At 42.3% G+C, this 21,496-nt stretch overlaps 1 protein-coding gene across 2 annotated transcripts in view; it reads right to left on the minus strand.

Annotated features, from left to right (window-relative positions):
• Positions 1 to 16,572, minus strand: part of ASPG (asparaginase) — a 45,763-nt gene extending 29,191 nt beyond the window's left edge. The window contains exons 1-6 of one of the 2 annotated variants that reach the window (XM_040067678.2): positions 16,401 to 16,572; positions 10,476 to 10,605; positions 7,731 to 7,842; positions 4,894 to 5,019; positions 3,338 to 3,421; positions 2,162 to 2,288 (exon numbers count right to left, since the gene is read on the minus strand). In XM_040067678.2, coding sequence (XP_039923612.1) covers positions 2,162 to 2,288; positions 3,338 to 3,421; positions 4,894 to 5,019; positions 7,731 to 7,842; positions 10,476 to 10,605; positions 16,401 to 16,482 — 661 coding nt within the window. In that variant the 5' untranslated portion in view covers positions 16,483 to 16,572. Of the gene's footprint in view, positions 1 to 2,161; positions 2,289 to 3,337; positions 3,422 to 4,893; positions 5,020 to 7,730; positions 7,843 to 10,475; positions 10,606 to 15,848; positions 16,012 to 16,400 lie in introns of those variants that run through there. The other variant, XM_040067677.2, reaches the window with a different exon arrangement.
• Positions 16,573 to 21,496: the final 4,924 nt, after the last annotated feature.

Consider the following 21,496-nt stretch of genomic DNA (forward strand, 5'->3'; position numbering starts at 1 on the left):
ATCTAAACAGGGAAGAGGATAAAAAATAGATATCATTAATGAAGAAGAGAGCTGGAAGGGTAAAGGAGGAAAGAGAATTAAGATTCTCCCTCTCCTCTCTAGCTCTGAAGTAGACTGTTGCCTTTATATGCTCTGCTGAGCCATGAACAGCACGTCTTTGCATTCCTGTGCACCAACCCGTGATCCTACTATGCTTCCCACTTCCTCCATCCTGCCACCTTCTGCTTCCCTGGAATTTCCATTCCCAGCTTTGTTAGAACCAAAGGACCTGAGGAAGAGTTTCTGCACATGGCCTACTCCTCCTGGCATCCTCAGGCTGCTCTCCATAATGCTGAATCAGCCAGAGTCAGCCCAGTCTACAGGAGGATTAAGACATATTATATAAAGTCATTTGGGGAAAAATAAAAAAAAAAAATCAAAAAAAATAAAAAAAAAAAAAAAAAAAAAAGTTAAACTATGCTAGATTTGTTCAGTTTGTTTTTAAAAGCCCAAGTGGTTCCTTGTATCCATGAAAGCTTCATACAAGGATTGTACAAGCAAACTCAAGAGAGACAGCAATGTTTCAAACAATTACTTTGGACAAAATAAAGCAGCACCAGTAGATTGCCCTTACTATAAACTATGTTCTTTCAAAATGAAGCAATCCTTCAATAGTGACACCGTCATCTTGGATAAATGATGGTACTCTAACTGGGTAATCAACTGAAGCAAATAAAAATAGAACCTATCACACCATCAGTTTTTAAATCAGAAATCCCCACTGATGCCAATGAGGCATTTACTGAAAAGATAATGGGTCCCAATATGGGCCAAGGGAAGTGCTTAATAACTTTCTCAGTTTTCTACTCTAGACAAGGAATCACAAAACAATTCATTCAAATCCAAGAGAGGAATAGCATGCAATTTGCAGCTTGATTTCATTATTGATTGGCCAGTAAACGGAATTTATTTATCTGTTTGATGCAGTTCATAAAAACCCAAGAAAGAAGATTCTCCCCAATTTACTGCAACAATCAACTGACAGCACTTCTGCTGATTTCAGAGATATCCTATTTGACACAGCACAACAGTGGCAGACTCTCTACCTGAGAGATGTCTTACAGACAACCACAGTATTTCACAGGCTTCCTCAGTTTATATCTGGCTGCTGCAAGCTTTGATCCTGAAACTTTGTTGACTCCCACTCATTAGGTGGAAGGGAGACGTTTATTCTTCCAGATTGCAGAACATCTTTCTCTAGCAGCAGAATCTATTCAGAATGGCACATTGCATATGGCACAGGGCTAGGTCTCCTACTGCCATTAATGGCACTTAGCTGAAGAATTCAGGAACACCCTCCTGTTCCATTTTTTTTCTAATAATGGAGATTGTCAACAAGTTCCACTCCTTTTTAATACTTAGTCTATACAAAAGCAGCTCACATACTTTTTAAAATTGTCCTTTAGTATGTTTTCTGGCAGCTCCTCATTTGGCTAGATTTCAAATGTCTCTCTTCTCCCCTCTCCAAAGAAAGGGTGCCATTTATCCAAGAACAGTCATCTAATGACTTTGCAAATGGGTACTGAAACTTTCAGGTAGTTTTCCCCCTCCTTAAGAAACAGCCACAGAAAAATTACAGGGAGCCTGAGTAAGTTTGGAGGAAAAAAATTTCATATATTTTAGGTCTGCTGTTGTCAGTGTGCTTGCAGTTCAGACAGGTCCTAAATATCCAGTAAAACTTCTTACACAATGACATGCAACAGAGAATCTGTTGAAGCTGCAAGTACTCTGCAATGACTTTTTTCCCTGATTTCAGAGCCCAGCATGGTCATTAATGAGATGAAATTCTTTGGTCTTTCAGTCCTAACTCCCTCATTTTATCTTTAGAGCAAGCTTTTTCCTGACACAGGGGCAACACTCCCTCTGGTTAGTCTGGATCTTTAGTCAAAGTCAGTCTAGCTCACATCTATATTCAATAGATAAATGCAGTTGAGTCACAAAGTCTCAGCCTTACTAACATTTAAACAGATTCAGAACAGATGAAGTGAAGTCAAACTACAGGACTTTCAAAGATATTTGACTTTAAAAACAGCATTTCAACTACATAAGCACAGGTTCTTTTCAGCGACAGTTCTATTGCATGCGGCATAAATTACACGGCTTAAGAGATGAAGTTGCTTACTTGTAATATCAACCTCAGCATTTGCAAGTGGAGGCAGGTTAGGTGAGGAAAAGGCATTGAAACTCCCAGCATCCACCTTAGTCACCCTATTTCCCCTGTACAGTTTATTATAAAAATACAGGCACACCTGCAAGACAAGTAAAGAAACAGGTCTATGAATAAGCCAGTAATTAAAAGATGCAGCAGATAAATACCGTAGTCCGTCCTTTATGAAGTGTTTTCTAAATCTTTAAAGCAACTCAGAGGCTAGTAGATGTTTACAGGTCTAACCCTTTCAAAAAGTGTTGGCACATCTGTCACACTTTGGTTTAAGAATTTAAGAACAAAACAAGTTAAGAGCTAACTAGTTTCATAATCCTCTCATGAGGCTTCTGTAGGAGACAGCAAATTTGCCTGAGTCCACTTCAAAGATGGAGGAAAGAAACAGTGTGAACTTTTTAATAAATTCATCAGTTATGTATAAATTAAGAGTCCAAAACAGAAGGCCTGGTGAAAATGAGGATAACTTCCAAGAGTTACCACCCCACCTCATAAATAATTATGTTCCTTCTCAAGTCTATTGAAGTTTGTCAACTTGAAGGAAAAGAGATACCTCAAAGCTGTTATCAGTTATTAAGATCTTGGCCAGTCAGCTGTTGCTATTGTCTTACAAGAATGGGCTTTGGGAGCGTGGCAGAAGTAAAACAAGGTGTAACCTGACCCATTTTCTCTCTGAGTTTTTCGGCTGCACAGCACAAACAGCAGGGTGCTGAGACTATGGAGGTACCTCCATGTTCATTAGGTGTATCACTCTCCACACTTCAGTCTTCAGGAACAGAGCTAGAAAACACTCCCGCCGGTTCTACAGCGACTGTAGAACTTCAAAGTAACATGCAGTTAAAAAACTGACTTAGAAGTGTTTCAGATACCACATATTTGCAAGACAGCTTCTAGTTTCAAGTCTGCTGCAGCATACATTTCAGACTTGAGAGTCTTTCTAGATTGTGCGTGGGCAAATGGAATACGACCAATGTGAGAACGTGCTTTGCCATGCAAGCACTGTTACCTCAGTTGGAATCCATTCATCTTCCTGCTTAAGTGCAATTCCTTACTGCCTACCGGATATTTAGTGACCATTTTTGTCCTGACTAGAGGGAGAAATGCAGCTTCTTAGATGGTCTTGCCAGGCAAACAGACCTCAGGAATCACGAATTGCCCAGCCATCAGCAGTGCCCCCAGAAGGTTGTCTCGGCCGTCATTCTGCAGCTCATAAATGGGCACCTGAAGAGCAGAGACTGGAATTACACCCTGGCCCTTATGTAAAGCCTACACAGCAGAAAAAATGAGTCCAACTTATGCAATACAAATACATGAATAATTTATGTAACAATGATTTATGAGGAAAAAAGTTTTCCTTCTTCACCCAAACTGTTTTAGACTGCAGCAGATGGCAAGGCCTCTCTCTCTGCTTAACAGAATTTTGCAACTGAAGTGCCTAAAAACTAATACAGAGATTTTTCTAATGTGATTAAGAATATTAACACTGGTTCAAGAAAAATTTCAAAACTAGCAAGTTAGAAGGCATAGTTAAAAGTGACTGAGCATAGTAGAAGTGATGATAGACAGAAAAAGCAACACCCCCAGAACATACAGAACTGTCACTATGGGCTTCACAACAGCTCTCTTGCACCATCTTTCCTCATAGCATAGTAAAACTGAGCCAGCAGGTTATTACTGACAGAAAAGGGCAAGATTAAAAACTGAAATTTAGTCTGCTGAGTGATGATTTCCATGCCTTTTCTGAACATCTCTTTATTAAAAGAGAGTGCTTCTTTCAGCAATTATTAAAAAAGAAAATCACATGCTCCCTTGCTGGATCATATGTCAGATAGATCTCCAAGCAATAAAACAAAAAAGAAAGTAAATCCTTGATTGATGCATCACAACTAGGTTGCTCCATGTCAAGACAGCAAGTGGGAGCCTACTCCTTCCTAGACTTTTGTATTTTGACTTCAAATAGACCACATGTGAAAGGGAAGTTATGAGATTGGGGAGGGGAATTTTACAATGTGATGTTTCATCTTTCCTTTGTGATTAGAGCAGTATTTTACACTCAAGCAAGCTATTCTCGTAAGACAACCCCTCCCCCTCAGACAATATGCAAAGGGCTGATTTCCAGCTAAGAGAATGAAAATTAATAAATGTAGTCTTTATAGGAAAGGAAACAGACCATATTAGATGCTTTCTGGAACAGAAATTATCAAAAATGCATCTAATGCTTTAAGTTTATTTTTTAAAATTATAAAGAATGCAACAATGAGTAACATAAGTTGAGATAACAACTGATGAAGTAAAAAATACTAAGCTTCAGGGCTTTTAAAGGAGAGAAGACAGCTGACAACCAGTGGCCACCTGAGGCTGGAAAAATGCTTCTCATATAAACCGATTAATACACAATGGCCTACGACAGGCTCTTGTGTCTTTCTCTGAAGCATCTGGCCCCAGCCATAATAAACTCCTGGTCTGATTTGGTACACAGTTGTGAAGTCATTAATGATAAAATTATGGGGCAGATCCTCAGCTGTTGAGCCCATCATTTCTCACTCATTTCTGTCAGCACTGTGACCATTCACCCTTCCAGGGGCCTGGCCGGCACTGCTCAGCTCTACAGTGATAATCATGATACAGCCAAGTTCTGCATATAGAAAACAAAAATGAGGATTCCCGCTTCACCTTCAAATTAGTTCCATTACCTGTGATCCTGTCAGAACAACAGTTTTGCCCAGGTTCTCACACATGAAGGACAGGGCTGAAGCTGTGTACGCCATAGTATCAGTACCGTGCAGGATCACAAAACCATCGTACTTCTCGTAGTGCTCCTGGAGGTGGAGAGACAGCTTTCACACTGTTGAAGCAATGCCCTGGCACCAGCAGGTGAGGTACACAGGGCATTACTTTCACTGATGCAGGCTACAGCACAGTGCCTTATAGGGTACTGCACACACAACTCCACCTAAACCTACCCTGTTTCCATTTTAAATACAATTAAGGGTTAATCGGACACTAAGCACTAGAGCCAATAATTCTGATTATGGAACAGTCAAAGAGATTCTTCTGTGTATACATATTAATGCAGCATTTTTAAACCAGAAGACCCCTAATTAAGAAAAGCTTAGCAATGGCTTTAAACAGGAATGTTAACATATGCAAATTAGTCGTATAGTCTGATTTCTTGTTGCCGCTTTTACTTGAGGGATTACACCATTTACAGGAACAGATTAGGCAAACCAGGACTATCATAACATAGGGGAAAAAGCAGTCCGTTGAATCCACGGCAGACAGGCAAACTACCAGTGTCAGAGTGCCCTCTTCTGATGGAAAGCCATAGCAGAACCTGGGAGGGAATTAATGGACATTCACCTGCTGGTTTTTGAGAAGGCCTTCATGCTATCAGGCACATGCAATATCAAAATGAATTTTATCATTTTAATCTACATACAATTCCACCCAGGAGGTGGGGCTTTTTGTAATGCAAAACCATGAATCACACTGCTCATTCAGTTAGAATAAAGTAATTTGCTGGCTTTTGGAAGAAAAAGGAATTGGTTCAGCTACTTTAAGAATGATGGACATAGCAAACACTGCATGGAGAGACACTGATGTCTCTGATATAACTCGGGAACATGGAAAGGATTACACAGAACTCTAAGCAGCTATATGAAGTGCCAGCATGGGGAGGAAAAAAAAAGGTTTGAACAAGATTTCTTTTTAATTACACTCCTCATGTTACACTAGGCACACACACTTTGGCACCTCCTGATAATAAGGTCACCTCCAAAGTCATTTGTAGGTTCCTACTTGTCCTTTTCCTATTTTTTCACTTATACTCATGTCTGCCGACCTGTTGCTACCTACTGGAAGTTTCAGGGGATTTCTGCTTATCCCTAACAACTGAGTCAACACAACAACTGCCAGTGCTGCAAGGTCTTTCAGCAGAGCAAACTACAATGTGATGCAAAACACATGCTGCAGCCATTCACCAAGGCAGCAGCAAGGTGAGGAGATCTCAAGAAGGGCCAAGATCACAGAAACAGCCACCTGTCCTCTCTAAGTCAGCACACTCACAAGTACTTTCAGGTTTATAAGATGCAAAAGAACATTATTTGGTTTAAGCTTCATAATGGAAAATATCAGGTTGCCAGTTAAGGAGATATCCCCCAGAAACATCTTGGAATGTTTTAGTTTGGAAAATCATCAGCATGTTACAGCTGTGGCCAGCATGTGTCCAAGATGAACACAAAGTGGCAGTGTCACACACTACACAGTACACAACCTGGAGAGTTGAAAAGGTTTCTTTTTTTGCTTTCTCAGCTCGCTTCATGTGGATTACACAAACTGGGCATACAGAGAACCTGTGTACAAGAAAAAAAAAACCACTTTCTTTTGCAATAAAAACTAATAAGCCAATAAGGAAAAAGGTAAATTCTCTCCTGTTCAGCATGGATTGCTGCCTTCTCTTGGCCCTGGTCTTTTCCCAGCTGCACCCCTGCTCCATCCCAGAGACCTTCCACATACGCACCAGCTTCATCTTTTCTTTGCCTGGGCAAGATGCATTTAATAGGACAAGAAACCTCCCAAGTTTGGTGGTTTCAGGATGAGAGAGCCTGAAGGTGAAAGCCTGTTACCTGAATCTTCAGCACCATTCCCTGCATTACTGAGCTGTTCACATGCATTGCTAGAGCGTGGTGGAAGAAGAGAATTTACACTATAAAGCCCACTATCACAGAGTGGAAGAGCAGTATCTTCCTAGCCCCACAGTTATTTATTTCTGTCAGCTGTGTATGAATTCCTGGTGTGAAGCATTTGAATTGTTTTGCAGTTTTGCACTTTTTAAAAGCACACAGCTAAGTTCAGACAAGGGACAGGAGCACAGAAATGCTGGTTTTTTTTATTCTAGAGAAGGATATAATGAGTTTATCTATATATGCAGAAATAGCTAGGGCTTTAAACATTTTCCACTGTGGGAAACCTAACCATGGTAGCAATTTTTTCTACTGGTTGCAAAGCCAAAGCTAGTCCAGACCATGTGTGCTCAGAGTAAGAAAGGCATAAAGACACCAAATTATTTTCTGTGTTAATAGCCAACTACTAAGCTATTTGAACATTCAAATGATGTATAGCTAAGCAACCTTCAGCTAAGTTACCCACACCTAAGGATTTTATTCAATATTTTTGGACAGTGAATTCAAGTCAATGTTTTAGGACAATCAGCCCACATATTACATACCTTATTCAATCACAGCTGCAATTTTTCTATTTATTTTATTGTATGGGACTATGGCATGGCTCATCCTTGGAAGAACCAGGTAACTTTGAGGAATTCTCAACATTTTCCAATGAAATAAAAGTTCTGCAAACTTTGCAAGCTCTGTACTTCTTACTTTGCAAATCACTAATTAAGGTACTTTACATGTAAAGAAACAAATACATATGTTTAGTGCTACTGAATTGTTTTCTCTTGCTAAGTATACTAGATATATTGGTGGTTTTGCTTAAGTGAAAAATGAATTCTTATCCCACATCACTGTACCTCAAGTTTCTTTGCAATTTTGGCCCAGTCATCTGGTGTCATGTTGGAAGAATCAAGCAGTGGCGAAAGCTCAAGGATTGTGTAAAAAATTCTCTTGTTTTGCTTAGAGAGACTGTGAAGAAAGAGAATTGGAAAAAAAAAATCTTAGTATTAATGTAATTTCACTTCTGTTTTTTTTCTTTAAATCAGTAGTTTTCACACTTTTCCTCCCCATCCCCCAAACCTAGGTGAAAAATGTCTTAGAACCAGAAATTAAATTCCAAGTTTAGAAGTTCATGGCTTGATGTGGTTTAAAGCATAAATACATAAATTTAATTTAATAATAAATACAGCGTGGGAGGCAGACACAGGTGGTTTCTGAGCTGTGAGTGCACATTGCTGGGTCATGTCCAGCCTCTCATCCACCAGCACCTCCAAGTCCTTCTGGGCAGGGCTGCCCTCACTCTGTCCATCCCCAGCCTGGAGGGGTACCAGGGTTGCCCTGACCCAGGTGCAGCACCAGCAATTGGTCTGTTAAACCTCATGAGATTCACATGGGCCCAGTTCTTGAGTTTGTCCAGGTCCAGTTTTGTGGGTCCAGGCATCCCACCCTTCAGGTGTGTCAACAGCACCACTCAGCTTGGTGTCATCCGCAAGTTTGCCTTGAGGCTGCCCTCAATCCCTCCATCCATGTCATTAATGGAGATATTAAATAACACTGGTCCCAGTATAGACCTCTGAGAAATACCACTTGTCACTGATGTCCATCATGACTCTGAGCCATTGACCACCACTTTCTGGCTGTAACCATCCAATCAATTCCTCATCCATGGAACAATTCACCCATCAAATCCATCTCTCTCCAATTTAGAGAGAAGGATGTTGTAGAGGACCACGCCAGAAGTTTTACAGAAGTCCAGGTAAAGCTGTGCTAGCTGAAATTGCTTTCCTGTCCTCCATGTGCCTTAGCAGAGCTTCTAGAAAGATCTGTTTCATGACTTTCCCATGCAGAGAGGGGAGGGGGACAGGTCAGTGGGTCCCATGATTTTCCTTTCTATCCTTTTTGAAGTTGGGGGCAGTATTTCCCTTTTCTGAGTTTTACCTGAGACTTCCAATAAAATCTGCAGACTACTTCCTCCTCTGAAGCCTGTAAGACTGTTGCATACAGCAGAGAGAGCATTTAAACAATGTGTTTAAACTGACATCCTGTACCTAAGAAATCAGACTTCACATGAAAAACTGCCCTGCTGGATATCACATTTACACATCCTAAGAGTAACTTTGGAAGTCAGCTGAAAATCTGTGACAAGAAAGCTCTCCTGAGAATGTGCTTTTTAAATAAAACATGACATCCTGATACCAGAAACCAGCCCTGTCTTCAGCTTCTGATGACTCTCTCTAAAAAGAGATCATGTCATTCCTCTTCTATTGATGTTACACACCAATATAACAAAGTTCACAAAATTTTCTCCCCTCAGGAACTCACAATATTTCTCAACCACCTAGTTAAAATATCACTTGGCTAGCACAAAAGATGGCAAATTGCCACAACTAACCTCCAGAAACAGCACTCAGCAGTGCCAGAAAAACAAGACAAGATTAGTTTTTAAACCTCAGGTTTTTTTGATGTGAATGATTGTTTTAAGCTTTTCTGGTTTTCAGGGAAAGATGTGCCAGGAAAAGTATATTTAGGACTCATACAGGTATATTAGTGTAGTTTCATTATGTTTCAAATCCCTTAAGTATTTTAAAGTTATTCAAGCACAGTGTCATAATAGAGCTCCCTTTTTCTTAGCGTAAGCATCATATTTAATACAAACTGTATATTCATATAAATAGTACTGAACCAGGTGTCCATTAGTCTTCCCTTTACTCCTTTTCCTGCTATCTGCCTTTTAAGTGGTTATTTTTAAACGCTTTGTAGAGAGACCTCAATACAAAGTAGAAAAAAAAAATCATAAACCTTTTAATTTCTTTGAATATCCTGGTTTTCTCCTTAAAGATTACTGAATATCCACTTTCACTCTTATAGAAAACCAGCTATGGTCTCATTTATTTTTGCACAACTGTGTAAAATCATCCTTTGTGCAAAGTTAGCATGTTTACAGGGGTACAGTCATTCATCACAGCTAGGGAATATTTCAAATTAGCATACTGCCCTCTAAATAAAACCCATAAGCTTATTAATCATTGCCCAACAGTTAAGAAGCAATGCAGATTAATTATAAGCCCATCGCTTATTATCATAATGTTGCATAAATTTGGGAAAACAATCAGCTTTCACAGCTTTTAAAAACAGAAGGCCTGCAGAATTAAAGCATGAGGCCTATTCATAGATGCATTAATTACATGCTACTTTTTCAGACATATGCTGAAGATAATTCACATAGAGCTGTATATACAGTTTTCTTAGTTTATGTAGAATACTCATATGTTTGCACATACAAGTGTGCAGCAAATTATTATACCAAGAAAAAAAAAAAAAAAAAAAAGAAGGATTCCAGGAATATACTGCCCAGAACGGTTACTTGTTGCCTAATTTAAAAGTTATTTCTCAGGCAGTTCTAAGGCACTTCACTGCAAATATACCCAAATACATATTTTCTACCACACCAAACATGATGGACTTTTTTCTTTTAAACTAATTCGAAGCACTTTTGCTAATCTCATTATAGATTCTTCATGTCAAATGTCTAGAGATGTAATTACCTGAAAAATAACAAGATGCATCCTAACCCTTCCTCTGCCCAAGGAAGTTGTACTTACGGGAGCACCAGCGTGTTCTCTGGGAATTCATGGGAGTTGCTCAGTTTTGTTTCCCGGGCATACGCCTCATCGTGCAGCATCGGCATCGTTTTCAAGCTGTTTACTAATTTATTGGCCTCAGGAGCAAGCCCTCAAAAACAAGGAATAAAGGAAGTAAATAAAGGAGCAGGGATGGAAGGAAGCAAGTAGCGCGGTAAGGAGGGAAGAAGACAAGTTACAGAGCATTTTGCCCATCCTTCCAAATTTAACAGTCTATTGCCAGCTTAAAACCATGAAAAATGAACATAACATAAATACTCATGCAGTTATTCTTCTCTTGACTTGAAACAGATAAATCCCTTATTTAAGAAAAATAATGTTTCAAATGTCCGCCACATCAAACATTTATGCTTTTACCTCTTTTTCATTGTTGCTTGTGTGCAAATACGTATCAGAAGCAGGGACAGGAAGCCAATTTTGGCAACTGTAGCAGAAAGCTACCATTCTCTTTCACATTTGCCTTAGTTGTAACTACTATTACTACTTCGTAATACTAGTAGAAGACTTTAAAAGCACCCAGCATTGTTCTGTACTATCAAGTTGTGATACACACTAATTACTTCCCACTAGTAGGTGTAGGACTGAACATCTGAACTGACAAAAGGTAAAAAGGTGCATAAATCTGTGAATAGAAAAAGTTGAAAGCCTGAATGCATCTCAAACTCTGCTCTCCCTCTCCCTGCCCGTGATGAGGCCTGTCTGTGGCAGGGACTCTAAAACAGCTGCTGTTTAAACTAGCCTAAGTGTCTGGTGGACCTGTGGGTGTCCTTGTCGCAACCAAGTATTTCAAAGGGAATCTGCACGTTGTTCTCTGTTAGCCAGAAAGGCGCCTAATGTTGTGATGTTACAGTCCTCAGCATCATAGAGCTGTGCACCTAACCTGCAACTCATCTCCCAGTCCCCTGTTTCAGGAGTGACAGCAACAGTCCTGGCATCCAGAATCACAAGCCCCCCTGTTTTTCTGAAGTCTGGTTTTTTGAGACAGTTTTCTTACAAGAAACTTCCAACAGAATTGCTTTTGTCTGGACTTCAAGATTTTACTGTCAAGTTCAGTTTAATCTGTGTTTTATAACACCTGTTTACATGGCAAACAAACTATTAAACCTCATTATTCTACTTCTGTTGGTTCAAGTTATTTCTAATTTGAGGCCAGGGAATTCTCTCCTATTTCCTAGTTCTGTTTATTTAAACATGATACTCGTCCAAGTTAGCACCTCTAATTATTTTTGATTCACCTTCAAACAGCAAGGTTTGTTTCAAATACTCAATCACAGAGAATATTTTCAATAGTATTTTAAGCTTTTTCCATTTACTTTCTGTGGGAGAACAGACAGAGACAGTGCTGAAGGCACTCTTGCCCCTGCTATATTGCAGCTGTGTTAATTACCAAAGAGTGGGGACAGCCTTGCCCCACAGCTGTGGGTGATAAAGGAGTGAGTTAGGTAATGTAGTGGTCAGTCAGTTGGGGTCTGCTGGCCATGCTGTAAAGAGGAAGGGACAGGAAGCAGCGAGCCAGAAATGCAGAAGGAAGAGAGAAAGAGCCAAAACTGTGTAGGGTTTTACATAGGACTGCAACTTGGCAAAGGTATGAAAGACTTTTTAAATCACATGGGACTGCAATGTAGAGAAAGTATTTTAGGTAACAAGGTACTGATGCTTGAGGCCCCCCTGAAGTTTTTAAAGAACCACTCTTGAGTGCTGTGGCCATCTCGACAATGATGACAACAGCTTTCCAAGCTGATGGAAAAACCCTCAAGAACTCCCTGCTCTCCCTCCTGGCTTGCCTTAAATTAAGAAGGAGGCCTCTTCATAGCCAACTTCCTCACAGGACAGCAACAGCATTTGAGTGGATTTGCTTGGATTACTGCCAGAATACTTTGTTGTACAAAATATACTTAAAACACTTTCAAGCCTTGGATGTTTCATTCATTCAGCTATAATCCCTGCTTTTCCTATTAAGGATGTTCCTAGCTTAGTTACAAATGGCCACTTCTGTTGTGCTTGGGCATTGAGTCATTTTGGCTCGGAAATGCAGTTCAGTTTCAAGCATTTCCTGCGTATTTTCTGATTATCCTTCTGTTTGTCCAGTGTTCATCTTGCTCTGAATATTGACAATACATTAGACTGTTTATTTTTTGTATTTGCCACAGGAACTGGAGAGCTGATATATGTTAATATTCTTTAATCTCTTCTCTATAAACAGCAGTTCCTCATCTCTTAATCACAAATCTGTCAGGATTTTTCTGTAATTGCTTGCACTTAATGTAAACCTTTTTTTAAGGCATTCTGCAGATGTATTCAAGATTACCCACTTACAACCTAGACAGCCCCTCACATGCATCCACGTCCAGCAGTTAGTTCTGCTTTACAGCTTCAAGAAGCAAACATGGGGGAACTGAAGTGCAACGGTTTTAAGAACACTTCTACTTTATTATGCATGGAAAACAGCTTTTGTGAGCCAAGTTTGTTGACCAAGTTACTGAAGCAACTTCACCCCTGCAGAGAAGAGACCAGGCTGTGTGACTTGTCCAAATAGCTCTCACCAACTTCTGTCCTGTCCCCTGTTAGCTGGCCAGTCTTGGCATCACAGAGCAGGTGGACAAAGGCAGAATGGCAAACAGGCACCTGTGGCCAAGGAGTACAATCATGGTTCTGTCTCACCTACAGTCCAGGACTCTGCTTTTCACTCTGGTGCTATAGACAATACAGTTATAGCTACCTGCCAAACAAGATATCCTACAACCTGTGCTGCTGCAGAGAACAGGGAACAAAAATATTAATTACAGCAGCTACATTACTTGGAGCTTTCATAAGTGAGGTACACATTTCAAACAGAAAAGGGTTTGGACTGCAGCAGCCAGTCTTTTGGCAATCTAGTATGTTTAAAAAGAATACATAAATAACTAATCTTCTGACATAAACTATTCCAAGATAGGTAATCTTTCTAAAGGTATTTAGCTTAGTTCTACTTGGATTTGTTGGGTTTGTTTTTTTGTTGTGTGTTTGTTTGTTTTATTATTATTATTGGTAAAATCTAGAAAAGAAACCTAGCCCACATGCCCAAGGAAAAGATCTTCCTGAAGGCACCAGCACAAACTTGATGGAAAGATCACTATCACAGTAACATCACTCTGGAGTGCAGTATGGTTCTCTTTCTGAAATGAGCTACTGATAAGCCAAAAGAAACTAATGTAGGAGGAAGTAGGAGTAAGAAACTTTAAAAATGCACTGAAGTGGCTTGACAGCACAAACATGAATGCTGAGAGAGTCTGCACCTGAGTTTGGTTGTCATCCAAGTCACATAAACTGAAACAGACTATTCATCCTCTGAAAATTACTCCTGCACAAGTCAATGTAGGTGTGCAGGAATTCCAACAAGAATTTCCAAGAAGAGCTGGATGACCTACTTCACCATGCTTGAAGTAAAACACTTGTAGTTCTAGGAAGGGTTGTAAACAGGCACTTTCCATCCACTGATAAATAAAAGGAATGGGCATGTATTGTATCTTCCCTTGAAGCATGCTGCCTTTCCCATGCCCTTTCACTAGCTTCTGTCTGAACACTAAAGACTGCCAAATATTCTGAAAGAGGTAGTCGGGCTGCTCTGCAGCTAGATGTGGGTATGAAAAGCAGGTCAAAACCCTCCCCAGGATGCAGCAAGTCAGCATCATTGGATTATAACTGTTAGACTGTTTGCACATGCTTTAATGATTGACACTTGTTAAGCAAAAAAAAAAAAAAACAAAAACAAAAAAAAAAAAAAAAAAAAAAAACCGAAAAAAACAACCACACAAGATGAGAAGAGGTTATAAAGTTCATTCATAAAAGAACGAGACACGTGATTATAATTTATTTGCTTAAAAGAGGCATTTAGAAAGCTAAGGCAGTAAAGTAGGAAATTGCTTTAGCATAAACAATGCAAGCTGAGAAAGGCAAGTCAGCACACAACATTGAAATATGGACTTTTTTTTTACAACTTTGACAGATTAAAAACAAAGATGACAGCCATAAAAAACAAAGAATGCCTTATAGCATCTTTACTACAATAATAAGGATTAGCCAAACACCATGTCCTGAGAAAAAAGGACATGTATTTGAAAAAAAATCAAGTTTAGAAAGCTCCAAGGTAAAGCCCCAAGTGTTTTAATTCTACAGATAAGCAGCAGAAACAGTATTTCAGGCAGGGACACAAAACTCTGTAGTAGGGAACACAATTACCCAACGCTTCTGAATCTAGACAGACAGAAGCTGTGGAAGCCCTGGGATGCTCCACTACCTTCCAAGTAACCGAGGAAAGAAACTAAGTAGATATTCATCAACACTGGACTGTTTCCCTCTCTTTCCCACTTCTTATGTTACCTTGTTTCCCTTTAATCCAACACTGGCAGCACACAGCCCTACAGCAAGTCAGACCTGACTGAAATCCATTTTTTCCCCCCCGACACATTAATGGGTTGATGTTTCTCAGTATCCCTTGGAATCTGTGCCTACTGAGTGATGATCAAGGGGTGCTTAGGTGCCACTCCAACCAGCTGGGGGTCTGTGGAGGTGTCAGGTGAGTTCTGCTGACATTTAGGGGCACTTAAAAACACACAGCATATACCTATAGAAGCCTTCAGATAAAATGCAGGCATTATGCTGACATATCCCAGTGTGCAGTTTTGGATGCAAACATTTTCCAGCTGTTGAGAGAGAGTTTGGCATATCTAGTCTTTTCATCAAAGTCTGCCCCTCCCTTGGTAAGGCAAGGCAGAACTCTTCAGTAATTTCATGAAGGAAGCCAAGAGCTGATGGGAGACCAGCAGAAACCTGTCTCACGGCAGGTGACTCTGACACTGCATCCGATCTCACCCATCCTGATACCTGGCAGCTGCCACACTTGGATCCGCTGCGCCTGCCAGGTCACCACTGGAAAATCCTTGCCACCAGCTCCAGCAGCCCGCGCTCTTCGCAGCAGGAATGCCAGGCACACGCTCTCTGGGTGGCCGGTGACAGCGGCTCATTTAAGGCTAAAAACAGCCTGCATGACTAGTGCGATTACGTTGGTTTCATTTTCAGGGCGCGAGGTAGGGCAGAAAGGACTCACGCTGCAGGAAACGCGTTGTCCTCTGCCAAAAGCCGCGGCTGCTCGCTGTGACGCTCGCAAGGATGCCCATCAGCTGAGCTCCCGGGTGAACCAGCTGACGGGAGCCGGGGATTAGAGGGAGCCTCTCGCAGCAGCGATGCCGCACCGAAAACCGCGCCGGGTCCCCGGGAGCCCTAATCCCAGTGCAGCCCCGACGGCAGCCCCGCTCCCCGCAGCCACCCCCGGCACCCCCGCCGCCGGCCCCTCACCCTTGACGTCCTGCACCATGCCGATGGTGCCGCCCGTGTTGATGACCAGCACCCGCGCCTCGGTCTTGGCGGAGGGGGCCGGGGGGCAGCCGGGGCGCTCCAGGGGCCGGGGCCCGGCCAGGGCTCTGAGCAGGGAGCGCGGCTGTCCCGCCGGTGCCTCCATCCCGCGCCGCAAGGATCCGCTACCTCCCGGCCGCCCGGACAACGAGGAGCTATAAGGCGGGAGGGCGGCGGCGGCGGGGCCGCCCCTTCCCGCTGCCCCGGGGGCGGGGAGAGCCGCCGTGCCCGCCCGCCCCGGCGCGGGCAGAGCCCGTGAGGGGCAGCGCCCGTGAGGGGCAGCCCCGGCACCACCCCCTGCACTTTGCGCTGCGGGCAGCGCCGGGCCGGGCACGCGTCAAAGCTCTTCATGCTTGAGGGAGAAGCCGAGAGCAGCGACGCGTTCTGGGCCCGGGGAGGAGAGAGGGGACGCAGGGCTCGGGGTCAGCCCGGTGTGGGCACCTGCGTCATCGCTTTTCCTTCATGGGGAAGAAAGTGGGAACTGCCCCCGCTTACCTGGCCTCAGAGGAAACTCCTGCCTAGCCAGCGTCTCCCAAAACAGGCAGCGTGGCACGGGCAGCACCCCTGCCGCCTCCATTCCAGCGTCCTAATCTGCACCCTCGGCTTCCATCCAGAGGGATTCTTATGAGGATCGGGTAGGAGATCAGCTGTGTGGAGGCTGAAGTTCTTTTCAAGGAAATCTGATAAATCCTTAGGTCTGTTGTCATGAGGTTTGTTATCACTGGCTAACTATAAAGCAAAATCAGCAAAGCAACTGGCTAAAACCCCATGAAGCCGGTTACAGGGGACAGTAACTGCTGAGAAGCATGACCTGCATGAGCTGAGAAGTAGCTGCTGCACAAGTACCTTGAGGCTAAACGTGTCACTCGAGTGCCTGAGTTACTCAGTACGTCAAAGGAAGAACAAACTTCCTGCAGGAACGTGGTAGGGATTTTTTTGGCTCCTGGTCATATGAACTTAATTTGTACCCTGCACTGCGCCTTCTAAATGAATTGGAATTCAGTTTCAAGGTGAAAATAGGGATTGTGGGACAGTCCAAGCAGTTTCTTCTACTTCCAGTTTCTACGACTTAGTACTCCAACAGAAATAAATTTTATGTTCTCCCCCCAAATTGTCAATCTCTTTCTTAGTCTGAGTGGCCCAAAACGTGGCACAGAATTCCAGATGTGGTTCCCCAAGTGCTGAGGGCAGTAATCATTCCTGGTCTGCTGGCTGTAATTGTCCTGCTAGTGCAGCCTAGCCTTCGCTTTCATTGCTGCAAGGACCCTTTGCTGCCGCATCCATGACTTGTCCATAGGACACCCAAGCCCTTTTTTGCACAGCTGCTACTTACTTTTTTTTTTATCTGTACTGTAGGCTATTGAACAAAACCCAGCAATGTCTGAAGGCAGAAACAAACTGTAGTAACTCCAGCTGCTGGAGAACACTCTGTGTATTGACACATCCACCAAAAAAATTAAGTAAACAAACAAACACTGCGTGTCTGCTGCAGGGAAACACTTTTTTTTCTAAAGAACAAAAAAAATTGCATCTCATTCCTGTTATGTATCAAAGAAATGCATTCCACTTTCTTCATGTATTTCGGGGACACTGCTCAAAGCACCTTTATTCACTGCACTCTTCCCTGTGCTATTCAGAGTAAAAAAAAAGTAATCAAGATCACATGAAAAGAATGGAATGAAATTTTAGACTCTACAGAAAGGTTATTTTAGGTTCTGCAGGACTCCCTCCAGAAAGAACAAAACTGGAGTTCCATTGAACCAGGAATACTAGAGTTGGTCAGAAATTCAACACTTTCTTTCACAGAATAATCAGCTTTTGAAAATGTTTTGGGGGGGGGGGGGTATTTTCCTTTTTTTAATAAAAAGTATTTTTCATTTTAAAAAGTCCAAACTGTATGCTATTAACTGCATACACCTGATAATCACTTTGCGTGTTGGAATACAGAATTCTGAATGGCATCCTTGGATTAGAGAAGTGATCCTAAGTAAATTATACAATGATGTCTAGAAATTACTCATTGCACAAACAGAAGGGTGAAGGACAGAAGACGAAGTGGTACCACTTCCAGAGAAACCAACAACAGAATTCATAGGAATAAACCTAAATAAGAAATATGACAGTAGAAAAAGGAACACAATGGAGATGCTCAAAGAGTTGCAGCACATGCATTTCCCTGGAATTATGCAACAGGCAGCAGATGACCTGAGGGCAGAGAACTCAAGCTTAGAACTTTCAGTTCCAGGGAATAAATGATTGTAGCATTTCTAATAGCTCAACAACAGACCCAGTCTGTGCATCTCAGAACATAAGCTTGGAAGCAACACAAGTACCTCTGAAAACTTAACTGGCAAAGCTATGTCCAAATAAGTGATTTCCTTGCAGGCAGAGAAGAATGATGGTCTTGGATGACTTAATGGACCCGAGTTCTGGATTTGCTGCAATTTTAAAGCAGGGAGTTTTGGAACCAGAATAGCAAAGTGGCATTTAACAGAGGAAGGTGGTATTTTAACATTCTGTACCTCACAGCATCCCATATATGAGAAGGAATATTGATGGCACTTGTTGGAAAGAGCTGCTGCCCTCACAGCCAGTTTGTTCAAGTCTCCAGCAGCTGGATACCAGCCCTACAGTCTGTCAGCAAAACCTTTCTGTATTTAACAGATGTTCATGTATTTAACTGCTGTTCATGAAGGCAATGGACTCTCCCTATCTGCTGAATGAGCTTAGGCCTCCTTTGAAGAATTCCATGTAATTTTCTAGAACAGTGGAAAGAGAAAGCAGCAAGGAAAGGAGCAAGGCAGAAGAAAACCTGTTCCCTCTTTTCCTCTGTGTGCTGCACGTAGAATAATTCTGCTTTAAGCAAAATAAGTCATGCACATGTATCAAGATGGGAGTGAATACCATCCATCTGGGAGGGGATTTGGGAGCTGGAGTGTGTAGATGGTGGCAGAAGATAATCTCTGAATACAGAGGAGTGTTGAAGACAGGGAAAAGGATGAAAAACAAAGAAAGCAGCAAGAAAGTATCACTTTTCTTCCTGAGCTGGTGCTTGAAACAGGTGAAGGGCAGCGGAATGTAAGGATTGGGAAGATACTGATCACATTGCAAAGCTTCAAGGCTCTGCTTAGGGCCTTCATCATTAAGGACCACCCATAAAGCATTTTGGATGAGGCTGAAAGAAGAGCTGGGGAACAGGAATGAAATTGCTGTGATCCCAGGAGAGGAAGACTGTTCCAAGCAGATGATGCCTGGAGTGCCCAGACTCCTTCTGAGCTCCAGCCTCCATCTTTCCTTCTTTTCAAAGTGCCAGTGACCTACACCCTCTGTCTGTGAGCTGTGCCAGCTGCTATCCCCAGTGCACACAGGTTGCCAAAAGATGAGGCAAATGTCACCCTGTGGTTCCTCAACTGATGCTTGATAATGCTGCAGAGCACTTGCTCTGTTCTGTCAGGAGAATCACACTGGCAGGATGAACAGCAAAAGGGAAGAGGATGTAACACAGTTGGGAGTTTCAGTTCCTTGCCCAAAAAGGTGTGTGGAGGGATTAGGGGGCTTTGAATAAACCCAACTGAGTCCTGCTGAGCCTGTGGCCCCTTGCACCATGGCAGCTGTGCTCTCTGCAGGGAGTGCAAGTGGGGAAATCAAGGGGAGAGTGGATGTCAGTGTGAAGTGGTCCATTTCAGGGAAAACAGGACTGTCCATTCTTAGCTGTGTGGAATTTTAGGAGCTACAGGTGAGTGCATGTAGATGCTAGAGAAGCTTTGACCTTTCCTAGCAATGGTGTGCTGCTGTTGGCATCTATTCTGAAAGCCTGTCCACGGATTTTACAAGAGCTTTTGTTTACAGGGCAAAGAGAAAATACCAGGGAAAGGAAGGCCAGAGATGGAATTTGAGTAATGAATGGATGGTGACTTTATGGGCCACAGTGAGTGCAGTCCCAACAGGCTCTGCTTTGCTTGACCCATGGGTAGGTGTGCCAGGTTTATTTACAGTGACCACCTCCTGCTGCAGCACTCTGACATGCCCAGAGCGAGAACTGGGTGAGACAAAGAGCTGTTTAAGAGTCAGAAAGACGATGGCTCAAGTGAACAGAATTGTCTTGGAGAATTGGTCCGTTGCAGCTTGCTGACCAAAGGTGAGATCCTCTTCTCTTAAACCAAGTTTTGTGGAGTTTGTTTGATCTTGAGAAAGGAAAACACCGTTGTGACCAGCTGTGAGATCTCTCACAGCTAACTACTGTCTCAAAATCAAGTCCAGCACAGTGTTCCTGCAGCCATTCTGGAAGCTCTGGTGAACCTTTATTTATGTTGCTTCACAACAGCTGAGGTGACTGCCTACTAGATCATCCATCAAAAATAACGCTCTTGAGAAACCTCCATATATTTTTGACCCGTTTTTGAGGATCGCCTTCTCTGATCTCAAGAACTGTCCCTTTCAAAAAGGAAGGGATCAAACAGAGGTAGAAGCAGGCCTGCATGGACGAACAAGAAACTCCAGGTAAGAATTAACCATAAAAAGTGTTCAAGAGGTGGAAGAAGAGACAGGTGTCCCAGGAGGAATTTAGAGATACTGTCAGAACATGCAGATATGTTATGGAAGGCAAGGCCTACCTGAAATTGAATTTACAGAGGGATATGAAGGTTCAACAAGAAAGGCTTCTAAGGTAAATAAGCAGACAAAGGGTGACTAGGGCAAAGGTGGGGCCAAGGCAGGACACCTGGTGACAAAGGACATGAGAAAGCTGACAATGCCACCTCTGTCTCAATCTCCACTGGATATATTTGCCTTTAGGAATCTCAGGCACTTGAGGCCATCATAAGACGCAGGGCAAGGAAGACTTCCTCTCACTGGAGAACGATCAGGTTAGGGAATATTTAAATAAAGCAAACCCTGACAAATCCCTGGAACCTGATGGGTTGCACTCACAAGAGCTGAGGGAACTGGTTGATGGTATTTTAGGACACTAGATAACCTTTGAAAGGTCATGGCAATCAGGGGAAGGTTCTTGACGAGAGGAAGAAAGCCAACGTCACTTTTAACTTCAAGAATGGGAAGAAGGAAGAGGAGATGGACAACTAGAATCTGGTCAGCCTCGGTGCCTGGAAATGGTGGAGCAAATAGATCTGGAAGCCAGTTCTAGACATATGAAGGTCAAACAGGCAGTCAGGAATAGCCACCACAGATTCATCTCACATGATCAACCTGACAGCCTTCTCTGACTACATGACTGGCTCAGTGATGAGGAGAGAGCAGTGTTAATATCTAATCAAGATATTAGGTCTTTGGACTGGAAAAATACCCAAGCAACATTCTTCTTGTAGTACTCAACTAAATGACTAATTTGTTGTTGTTACACGTTAATTAATATATCTCAGAGGAAAGCTTAATCTTTTCACTGAATTCAGTTATCTAGGAGATAGACATCTAGTTGCAACCAATTAGTTTACTAATCAGTGGTTAATAATAATATAACAACAGTCATTTCCTGAGAGGCATGGTGTATATCCAGCATGAATATTTGATCATGAGCTAAAAAAGCACTTAGATTTTTGTTCAATTTTAGAGGATTTTTTAGTTCTTGTGTTTGA

Source organism: Hirundo rustica, chromosome 6, assembly GCF_015227805.2.
Source record: "Hirundo rustica isolate bHirRus1 chromosome 6, bHirRus1.pri.v3, whole genome shotgun sequence".
NCBI lineage: Eukaryota > Metazoa > Chordata > Aves > Passeriformes > Hirundinidae > Hirundo > Hirundo rustica.